The following is a 12,523-nucleotide window of genomic DNA, read 5'->3' on the forward strand; positions in this document are numbered from 1 at the left end:
TTAGAATTTTAAATCGAATTTTAGATGTTCGCTTTGTTTAAATGAATTATTAGAAAAAAAGTTAGAAAATTTTGTCGACTTTAATTTGTCCCCGAAATAGTTTTCTAATTAATGAAAGTTTTGGAAATGTTCATTGATCTATGAAAAATAGAAAAGGATTAGATATCTTGTTAGTTTAAATTAAAGTGTTAAGTATAGAAACATTTTATTCAAAGTTATACTCTTAAAATATTCTTGAAAATTTTATAGAAAACGTATGTAATATTAAGAATACTAATTTATAACATACTTATATTTTATCTAACATTCAAACGTGATAAGATTCTCGTATAAATGACTATTTCATGATCTAACCAAACTCCTAGCGAGTTTCTTTCGAGAGAATGTTCGTGAATGAATGTTATCTTTCTCGCCTTAAGATTATTAGAGACACTATCGTAATAGAGATCTATAATCATTTAGAATCTTAGACGACACAGTTTCACCTATTATTTTCAAAAATCTCGATACGGAAAATCAAGGAATTATCCGATACAATATCATTTTGATTTTAACAAAATTTCATTATTAACTTTCATTAGGATCAGTAATTTTTTTTCTTCAATATCAACGAAATTTTTAATTAATTATTCTAGTTGATCCAAATTAACGTTTAACATTATAGAGCAAGAAACACCTTTTCTATCAAGGTTTATCTTAACTGTACTTATCTTTCTATAATATATTATATATTAGATGACCCTGGGTATGTATACCTAGATACATATACATATACATATATATATATATTATATATATATGTTTCTATACGTCTATGTATAAAAGGAATATAGTAAATCCTATGTGCTGTTGACCCGACGATCACTGGACCGAGACCAGGTGTACCGGACCTAGACGGTAGATCTTTACTCGATCGGTCAGCCGGAAGCAATTAAAGTTTCGACGGAATCTCGCGAAATAAATATTGCGATCTGCCGCAGACGGTGCCACGTCATCGGGGTGAATGTCTCGCAGTTGTGTCCTCGACTATTATTCTCCCTACTTCTATGATTCACACTTAATGAATCATAATTAAAAATTGAAAAAAGAAATTCCATGCCTGATACCAACTGAAATGGAGATCATTAGATATAATCGTTATTGATTTTTATAATTTATGATGTAACACATACGTGTCATAATTTCATGGTCAACGTTTAATGTCCTATCGTAAAATAAAATACTACGTCAAATAATACGTAATTGTTATTACCATTGATTATAATTTGAAAATGATTTTTTTTTTTATTTTTTCAAACGATTACAAGTGTAATTAAATGATCGGATATGATCATAAATGATATTAATTTTTTTTTCACGTAATTCGATTAAATCATATCAATTATTTATAACGAAACGATCACGAAATGGAAGTTTTATCGACATCGAACGTTTAGTTACATAAAAATAAAATAAAACACGATGGTATGTGAGGTACGGAAGATGAAAAAAAAGAAACAAAAAAATAAGAAAGTTTGCCATAAAGGATGACTCTCTTCGCTTATTATTATTCGAAGCAACAATTTTTTGTTTCCTCAACTTTACTCATTACTTCCTTCGCGGTGAGTATTATTACGGGCGTTGGCGATATTATTACTATTATGTCATTACGATAATGCGGGAGTACTTGGTCGAAGAGAAAGAGAGAGAGAGACAGAAAGAGAGACAGAGAGAAAGAGAGAGAGAGAGAGAGACAGAGATGAAGAGAGAGAGAGAGAGAGAGAGAGAGAGAGAGAGAGAGAGAGAGAGAAAGAGATAAAGGGCAAGGCAAGGTAGAGCGCGATTTTGATGGGTAATAATAAAACAGAGTAACGGTCGTCTCATTTTAGATGCATCTCGAGTTAATTGCCTCTCTATATATGTATGCATACATACATACATACATACATATACACATACACATACACACACAAATATGTATATATAAGTACCTGCCGCTTCGTTTCTCGGTCGACATGAAAAATCGAATTGCACTGATATTTACGACTGAAATTCTCAACAAGAGATCCCACTTACCGCTACGAATCCTGTAGGATCGACTTTGTAAAAGACCTTCTCTCGGTCGTAATATATCTCTTTCGTATCATAATAACCGGAATCGATTTTTTTTTTTTTGGTTTTTCTTTCTTTTTTTTGTATGCTTTATTTCTTCTTTTCTTTGTTTTATTTATTTATTTATTTTTCTTTTCTTCTTATTTTTTTCTTTTTGCAGATTATGTGTCCGGCGCGTGTCCCCGGATATGTCCACCAAGCGGGGAGCCAGTATGCGGCAGCGACGGTATCATATATGCTTCCCAGTGTGAAATGCGGAAGAAGATGTGTGGAAAGGGTAAGGAGTTGTTAATTACATTCATTATAGCTCGTTTCTCGCACGTTAATATGTACACGCTCCATTTTCATCATTTGCTATCGTCGCCGTGTTTCTATATAGCTTCTTAATTCCGGTCCAACTGCTTTTTCATATCAATTAGATTTCAAGCCTATTTTCCGATAAATATAATAAAAATGTTACATTAAGATAATTGTATGCTTTACAGTTTTAATATGTTGGTGTATTATGTATCAAGATTTACGAATACAAATTATTATTATATATAAATATATATTATATATTACGAATATATAGTTTTGTAATATATTTATATGTATAACTACATATATATGTATTATATATACTTTTTTTAATGTAAATAATACTACATGAACAAATTTACAGGATTAAATATATTGAAAAGATTTCTTAGAAATATTATTAAAACAAACTTTTATAGAATTTCAAAGTCTAAATAATTAATAATAAAAAATATATAGCATGTCAAAGATAAAAAGAAAAAAAAATTACTTAATTAATAATAACAACGAAAAATAATAAAAATGAGATCGTTTCGTAATGAAGACGTCTTATCGCGAATTTATATTATATTTGCGAGATAAGAAGAAAATATTAGAAAAAATATTTGTAGTACTTCAAATTATATGAGATGGCGATGTTATTCGTTAATAAGCTTAACAAATAAAAGTGACAATTCTGTTTAGGAGTGACTATGGCGACAGAGAAAACTGCTTGCTTGAGGTCATCGGGTAGCAAGTGCGAGCATCGTTGTTCCGGCGATCAGGATCCGGTATGCGGTACCGATGGTCGAACTTATCTCAACAAATGCATGATCAGAGTCGAAATCTGCAGGGTGGGAATCGAGCTCTCGCATCTTGGACCATGCAACAATATTTCTGCTCACAGAGAAAACTGTCCGGTTTCGTGCGATTTTGCACCACTCGATGGTCCCGTATGCGGTAGCGATGGCAACGTTTACAAGTCGACTTGTCAAATGAAGTTACTCACATGCGGGTATGAACAAAAAATAATAAAAAAAAAAAAGAAACAAAATTTTCTCTTTTTTGCTTCGAAATTAGATCGTTGATCGAAATTCATTTTTACATTATTTTATAATAATAAGTATTATTTATGAAACTGGCAAACATATTTTGTCATCGTTTGAAATGAAATTAATTTACGTTAATAATGATCTCCTGGAAAATTCCTTTAATATAAGAATATATTAGATTAATATATATTACATTTATGATGAAATATTAATCAATCTGTTTTACATTGTAATATTTATTATTGATAGAAATAGTAAAGCTGTGTTGTGTATTGTTTTAAGAAAATTAATTTACACTAATAACTTGAATATTAGTGTAATATATATATATATATATATATATAGACACATATATCTTAAATTAATAATTAATACATAATTAATTGAGACAAGAATTTAAAAAAGTGCGATAATTAAACGTAAAATAATTATTTTTCTCTCATACATATACATATAAATAATCGCTTTGAGAAAGTAAACTATTGTTCTTTGAATAAAATTCATCTCAATGATAAAGGTCGGACATTTTCGATCCAAAAAAGAATGTACATATACATAAATGTATATATATATATATACATTATATGTGCTATTGCCTGAAGGAAGTACATTCCAAAGATAACGCTTTACGAAGTACCGGTATTAGTTTTCAAAGAGAAGGCAAAACCTAGAGGGACTTCGAATAGCTCGTTGCAATAAGAGATAGAAAGAAAGAGAGAAAGAGACAGAGAAATAGAGAGACAGAGAGAGAGAGAGATAGAGAGAGAAAGAGAGAGAAAGAAGTTATTCGACGGGTTAGCAACGAAGAGTCGCGCTAATCGAATCGGATTTTTATCTTTTCTTTTTTTCTTTCTTTCTTTTTTACTTTTTTATATTTTTCTTCAACAGACAAGGAGTCGTACGTACGAATAAGAAACATTGCCAGACCACAAGACATTGTCGTGAATCGTGTTGGCGTGGTGCTAAGCCAGCCTGTGGTAGCGACGGTATCCTCTATGCGAACACCTGCAAAATGCGAGCTAAGAATTGCGGGTAAGAACAGAAATCCTAGTTTCCACTAGGATTACAACTATTACGGTATATTATCTACCTATCTACCTAGCTACCTACCTACCTACCTACCTAGTATACATAGAATATATATATATATATATATATATATATATATATATATAACATCGTAATTTACATTTCGCCCGAAGGTAAATGTAAGCTAAAGGAAAGTCTCATGGGGTCCTTCGAACTACCTTACTTCTCTTCCTTGTCTTCCTTCCTTCTCCTCTTTATCTTTGCTCTTCCTCTTTCTCTTCCCTCAGTTAGTAAACGTGCTTCGTTATTAACGAGCTACTTCGTGTACCTACTTCGTTAACGTTGCAAGCACATACATACGTTTCTTCCGAACGTTCGTTAGTCGTTTTATATACATTTCTCATAAAGTTTCGTTGGTTTATTAGAACGAAGGGATGTAATGTTCTACGTTCGAATAGTATTCTTCGCGAATATGTTCGTAGGATAGATTTTTTTGTTAGATAATTTTATCATGAATTATTTATGTATTATATTTATATATAAGTGTGAGTATCATTGATTGATCGTTATTAATAATCTCTTAATTATTAAATAATCTCGCGTATTTAAAAAAAGAAGTGATATAATATTATTCTGTTTCGTTACGATATATCACGAGTGTTAAACTTTTAACGAATAATTTATTTATCTTCCTTTTTGGATTCTTTTTTGATTTTTACAATGATTCGTAATTTTTTTCTTTCTTTAATTTATTTAAAATTTGCGAATTACATTACGTTAAATTTATTGATATGTTGTATACATGTAACGCATTTAGGGATTAACGAACGTTTGATAGAGTTGAAATAATTAAACGGATATTAATGAATATTTGAAACTGGTCGAAGATTTCTTTGAAGTATTCGTTTACATTCGATAAATCGTTTGAAATATCTTTTTAGAAAGCACGTGTTTGAAGTGCCAATGTCATTCTGTGTGTCGCGAGAACGGACATCCGGAAGTCAGTCGAACGCGTGTCCGCTCGACTGTAGGCACGAGCCGGAAGTACCGATCTGTGGATCGGACGGAAATATCTATAGGAACGAGTGCGAAATGCAGATGCTCAACTGCGGGTGAGTGAATTGCTTTTAACATTGAACGTGAGAAATAGAAAAGTTTTATGATCAATAGAAAAAATTTAGAAAAGTGATCAAGACAATTCTCATGTAATATATATATATATATATATATATATATATATATATTATATAAATATTTTTTTTCGATCATTTAAAAAGTTTTAGAGTTCAGTTTGAAAAGTTGTAGTTTTCAAGTACTTAACATATATAATTAAATTTATATGTTTAATATATAATTAAACAAATAAATAACTTATTGATTTTTATTATATGATTTGAACATAATATTCTGTCATTATTATTATTATTATTATTATTATTATTATTATTATTATTATTATTATTATTATTATTATTAGTTAAATATATTTTTATGTCATTTCATTGTAGAAAATTATTTAATTTTCTCTACTTTGTTTGGTTTGTTTAAATATATGTTAAACATGAAAAACATTAATCGTGTAATTTAGTGAATTTTATGAAGAAGTGTTTGAAAAAAATTGATTCATTGAAATGTGAGCATAATTTAACTATCTTTTTTTTTCTAATTACATAATTATGCGTACATCGAGCTTTTCCTTCTTCTCAGTCAGAAAATTTTTCCCAAATATTATTTCTTATACTATATAATTTAATTTTACAATTATATTTCTTATACTATATATTTTAGTTCTATAATAGTTTCCGAACTATTTATTCCTAATTATTTCAGTTAGTTAAACTTTTTAAATTATTCGTTAGAAATTTATATAGGTATAGATTCACTCGTTCTTGCATTTCTAAGAATTTTGATAAATATGGAATAAATTCTCCATTAAAATTTTTTCATCTCTATTATTAATCTTTTTACGTGTATTTTGAATTAGAATATTGAAAGTATCGAGTTGATCAATGAATATAAAATTTTAAATAATCAATAAAGAAATACTTATATACGTACCAATCTAATAAATGTGATATCATAATTAGAATTTTCACTTTCACTATTTTATATAGCTATTGAGTTGATTCATAAATAAGAGCCACTTTATTATAATAAACTTTCATCACTGTCATAACTTTATAATAATGATTATAATAGATATTAAACTTATTAAACTTTTATCATTATTATATAAACTACTTATCACTTCTACTTATTTGATCGATATTTTTATTAATCAATTCTAAATATTTTGTAAAATAAATGACTACTTTGATCGGTATAAACAATTAAGTATCAGAATTACTGCCGCTTATTATTCTAATATTTAAAATTTTATTATTGACTTAATAAATAACAGCATCTGTTTATAATCACGATTACTTATGAATCAATCCAATATTTTTATTCTCTATAATCACTGTAATAGTAATATACATTTGGAATCAATAAAGATGATACCATTTTTATCTATAGAAATCTCAGAAGAATAAGAACTTGTAGAATTGCAAATGACTTACATGAGAAAATTGAGGAAACTTTTAGAAGTTTAAATATTACTTTCTTAATCTTAAAAATTAATAGACAACTTCTTTCATGTATAATAGCTATTTGTATAAATTTGAAATTATATAGCTATTTCATAGATTTAAGTTTGTTATTTTGAAGAACTTTCCTTAAGAAAAGATTCAAGAAAATTTGATTATGTAAGACACATTACTTGTTATAAGAAGAAATATATGAACGACAAATTCGACACGTAAACACACATAATACAGAAAGTAGAGTCGCGCGCGCGTGCGGGCGCCTACGCAGATAAAGAATCAGATGAACATTTATGAAACATTTTATCGAAGAGATGTTAAATACGTACCTTCAGTTCAGTGTACAATAACTGTTCGAAACGAGCCTTCTTCCGCTCGAACAGACACTCTAAACCGTTTTGACGTCGAACGTTAACGCTTTGATGCAACGTATGGGTATACACACCGGTTGAACTCTTTGCTAACACATTACGATGATGCTGGTTGAAGGTCAAACGTGTCCACTCAACTTGAAGATGAACCATGTTCGAACGTTCGACGTTTAACCAACGAAATAAAATATTTCAAGTAACGTCCTGTTTACTTTGATCTTCTCTTCATCCAACGTCGGGACTAGACGTATCTCTGACAACAAATTTATACAATATATTAATTTTTATATATGATAACAAGTCAGACGAAGGACACTTGTCCCAGTAAAAAAAAAAAAAAAAAAAATCACATAGGTAAACGATAGTAAACGATTGAACAAAATTATATAATTAATTCAAAAGAATACAAAATAAATTAGGAAAAAGGGAATTACGTTGAATCACTTGAATTTAGTCTAACAGGCAAACTATATATAGAAGGCAATTGAATGAAGGGTCTCGTTATAATTAAAAAGAAAAGAAGAAAGAAGAAAAAATTCTTTATCAAGAAACGATATAAAATATTAAAAAAAAAAAATCATATAATTAAAAGCAATACGAAGTAAGTTAAGAAAAAAAGAGTTTATGTTAAATCGGTTGAACGGTTCAACAGGCAAGCTAGAAGGAAGGTGACCATAGTGGACTTCGAGAAGTGTCGGCCACGTTTAACGAAGTGCATGAAGCAACAGCAACGTTGTGGAAACGAAGTGGATCCGGTCTGTGGAAGCGACGCTAGTACATATCCAAATCAATGTCACTTAAACGTGGCGATCTGTCTGTGAGTAGCATAAAATAAAAATAAAATATTTTCTAATAGGTAAAATTCGTATTCGATTTGATTTGTGTCTACCAAAGATGCGTATCGAACTAACGAAAAAAAAGTAAAAAAAAAAAAAAAAAACTGAAAAAAAAAATAAAACGACCGATGAATTAATCTTGATTTTTTATGGTAACCCTTTTTAGGAAGGGTATCCAATTGGCTCATGTTGGCGAATGTACGACCTTGAAGGAAACAGAAGAGTGTCCTGAAGATTGCAACGAAGTTCCAGAGGAACCAGTTTGTGGAAGCGACGGGAACGTTTATCGGTGATTAAAAATTTTATTTCCTTTAAATCGACTCTTGTTAAGAATCTCATTTGATAAATTTAAGAGGGTTCCTAATTTTGATTTCGATATAGAGAGAAAAATATATCATAGTTTTCAGTGTTTCTATATCAATATACTTATTTATTATTTTCTTGCAGTATCCAAATAATTTATTTATTATATATATATATATATATATATATATATATTGAAAAAAGTATACTTTATAATAGAATACAAGTATACATCGGTATAACTATAACGTATTTATATGAATATATACTATCATATTACTCTATACCAATTTATTAATTTATATACTATATACTTTATATTAATATTAATTAATGTATTAGTAGAAAGTATTAGAATAACGAATATTAATTAATATATATTAATGTATTTGCATAGATTATTTATATATACTTATTTATAAATTGTCGTATAAATATTTAGTCGTTTAGGAAATAATGATTTTTTTTTTAATCGATTAAAACGATAGTAGAATATTTACAAATCTAGTGAGGATTTTTGAGAAAATATTTTAATACTTATAATATTGAATTAGTACAATTGATCTCTTTTGTTCAAAGCTCGCTTTGCCATCTTCGCCACGAAACATGTGGTCAGAGGGTAGTTCAAGTTCCTGCTCAGCATTGTCGTACCACAGCGCTTTGTAATCAAATTTGTAGTGGAGAACGTCAATTCGTTTGCGGTTCGGATAACAAGCTTTATCGTAACGAGTGTGAAATGAAGAGGGACAATTGCGGGTAAGCTAATACTTTAACATAGTTACTCCTAACAATCATTATTATTTTAAATATAGGTCATAATTATTTTTATTTCTTATTAATTTTATTATTAATGTCATTAATTTTTTAAAACTATAATTAAGAATTAATATTAATTGTATTTCTAATAATTTTTTTGTAACAATTCTTTTATTAGTTTTTCAAAATAAACATTAACTATTTATTGTAACAATCTATAGTAACGATTCATAAAAGTTTCATTATTCACTTTTTGGAATGATCATTATATGTTAGATATTTCTAAAGAAATATGAATTTTAATTAATATATTTGAAACGTTAAATATCATTTTAGGTAACACGTGTACGTGTTACCAATTATATTCATTAGTTTCATTAATTTTTTTAAGCTATAATTAGGAATTAATACTAACTATACGTTACACTAATAATCTTTCTTCCTAACATCTCTGTTATTAATTTTTCAGGATAAATATTGACTATATATTGTAACAATCTATTTTTTACGATTTATAAAAATTTTTTTATTCATTGTTTGGAACGACCATTAGGTATTAGATATTTCAAAAGAAATATGAATTGTAATTAATATATTTGCTGCGATTAATATATTTGAAACGTTAAATATCATTTTAGGAAACACGTATACGTGGTACCAATGAAACGGTGCGTTCAAGGTTTCTTGTTCCGTGGCTGTCAAAAGATCTGTCCACCATATTACGATCCAGTTTGTGGCACCGACGGAATGACCTATAGCAACGAGTGTTTCTTGGAAATAGAAAATTGCCGTAGCAGAAGCCTCGTCTCTAAAAAGTATCACGGTGTTTGTGGCCAACCAACGGAGGAACCGAAAAATTATTTGTATTAATTCGACGTTCGATCGACGTTAAATCAATCGATATATTGATTGAGAAAATCGATTTGAGAAAGAAAAAAAAAGTAATAATAATAATAATAATAATATTAATAATAATAATAATAATAATAATAATAATATTAATATTAATAAAAATAATAATAAAAATACGTACCGGGCTACATCGAAGGGAGATCGATCGGCGATACTATACTAAAAGAAAATTGTCCTTGAAATCTTTACGAAACGATCCGTTTCGTCGATCGATCTTTAGATATATGTAAATGATCGCGCCTCGTCTTTCGAAAAATGTGATTTTGAGAGATTCGACGATGTGTATAACGTAATATATTAATTTGTAAAAAAATTTTAAGGCGCGCAGTATCGTATTTATAAAAGAAATGTGAAGGAAAAAAAGAAAAATCTTTTGAACGACGAAATCGGTCGACTAATTATTATTCCATATCGTTCGATCAATTTCATTCAAAGAGAAAATCTTTATCTATTAATACTTTAAATGAGCTTGCCAAGAGAAAATGATAAATTTCATAATATTGAAAATCTTGCCAAGTTAATAAAGATACATATTATCGTTGAAAGCCGTTAGATAATCGACTTTTAATAGGATCGCTATACTATACTTGATCGCTTTGTCTGATCTATCGTTTTGTCGATCTTTTGCGAACACATTCGTGAATCATCGTACGATGTCGTACTTTCGATGTAAAATGTCTTGAAATAATTAACCCTCAAATGCGTGTGTAGGTATGTGTACGTGACAATACATACGTTACGACATATTGTAACCTATGTAGCACAAAAATTTAGTTTTTTAATAAATTCAAATTCTTCGAGAAATTATGATAATATATCTAATTATTTTTTATTTAAATATTATATAAAAAATATATTATAAATATTTTATCTATATATAGATTATTTACCTATGTAAAAATAAAAAGTATGTATATATACATACATACATACATACATACATACATACATTTATATGTATATACATACGTATGTATAAAAATTTCTAAAAGAAAATAATCATGCATTAAAGGGTTAAAAAAGATTTCTCTTTTCTTTTCGAAGAAAGTCTTTATGCTTGTCCAAGTTAAAAATTAAAGTAATTAAACAAAAATATTAATATATCATAATCTTCGACGATTCACGAACACAATCAAAGGTCGAAAAGTATCTTTCGTCATTCTCTTTCCCCCACTCCTTATCCCTCGTATTTATTTCTTCAAGTATCGTGCTTCAGCGTCATTCCGATCTTTCGCGACGAACAATCACGACGTGCCAAGTTTGACGAAGGATCGTGCGAGGAAGGATCAAGAATCGCGTATAAACACGTAGGCTTTTAAAAAGATTTCTCATCCGCGAAGAGAATAGAATCATTATTTTATTTATGTTAGATTCCTAGAGTTCTACTAATTATAGAAAATCATTATTATTTATTCTACCGAAAGATATTTCTCTCTGTGTCTCTTTATAAGTTTCTTTATACACGATTTTTCACCTATGTATGTAGACATACACACATGCATACATAAATACATACTTATATACATACATACACACGTATATAAATACATACAACTATGATTCTCGTTTTAAGCGATGTATTTCTCCTTCTAATCGATGTAACAACGTAAACAGTAAAATACGTTTTTCGAAGTAAGGAAGAAAAGAAACTTTCCAGTTTAACATAAACTTCCGATGATAATGCGATGTGTGTTCATATTATAATTAATATTATGTATTATTATTAATCATTATCATGTCTTTAATTTATTTTATCGAACACGCGAGGATCCTTTTTTGTATCGAAACTAACATTGTGTACACGCTTGTCAATAATAAACCATATACGTATATTTTAAGATACGAAAGCATTTTCATAAACAAGTTTATACGCCTCTCGGAAGTTCTATTATTTCTAAATAGTCATTCTTTCGTTTGTTAACGTTTATTTTATAAACGTTAACGTTTATCTCATATTCTTAGAATACTTGGAGATAACAAAGAAACTTATGTCGGAGAAACATTAATAATAATATTTACCGAAAGTATTTAAAAGACGTACTTACGTTTGAACCAAGGAAATTTGATATTTGATTCCGAAGGTATTCGTTTCATTCGACATTACCGATTAAGAAATGGCGAGATAAATTTACGAGTGAAACGTTTAACGAATAACATTTAATTCGACTTGAATATTCTATTAGAACGAGACAAATACGACGTCTGATATATAAAATTCTTATATAAAATATAATATTAATTTTATCTTAGGAAAAAAGAAAGTAAGAGAAGATCGATAAACGAAGTTTAGTGCGAGTCGTTCAAACAGG

At 28.6% G+C, this 12,523-nt stretch overlaps 1 protein-coding gene across 2 annotated transcripts in view; it reads left to right on the forward strand.

Annotated features, from left to right (window-relative positions):
* The window catches only part of LOC122629006 (agrin), a 46,822-nt gene extending 35,712 nt beyond the window's left edge, over positions 1–11,110 (forward strand). The window contains exons 3-10 of one of the 2 annotated variants that reach the window (XM_043811956.1): positions 2,252–2,368; positions 3,076–3,385; positions 4,311–4,454; positions 5,393–5,563; positions 8,060–8,224; positions 8,410–8,532; positions 9,126–9,302; positions 9,639–9,654. In XM_043811956.1, coding sequence (XP_043667891.1) covers positions 2,252–2,368; positions 3,076–3,385; positions 4,311–4,454; positions 5,393–5,563; positions 8,060–8,224; positions 8,410–8,532; positions 9,126–9,302; positions 9,639–9,642 — 1,211 coding nt within the window. In that variant the 3' untranslated portion in view covers positions 9,643–9,654. Of the gene's footprint in view, positions 1–2,251; positions 2,369–3,075; positions 3,386–4,310; positions 4,455–5,392; positions 5,564–8,059; positions 8,225–8,409; positions 8,533–9,125; positions 9,303–9,638; positions 9,655–9,940 lie in introns of those variants that run through there. The other variant, XM_043811953.1, reaches the window with a different exon arrangement.
* The last annotated feature ends 1,413 nt before the right edge of the window (positions 11,111–12,523 follow it).

Source organism: Vespula pensylvanica, chromosome 1 (genome assembly GCF_014466175.1).
Source record: "Vespula pensylvanica isolate Volc-1 chromosome 1, ASM1446617v1, whole genome shotgun sequence".
Classification (NCBI taxonomy): Eukaryota; Metazoa; Arthropoda; class Insecta; order Hymenoptera; family Vespidae; genus Vespula; species Vespula pensylvanica.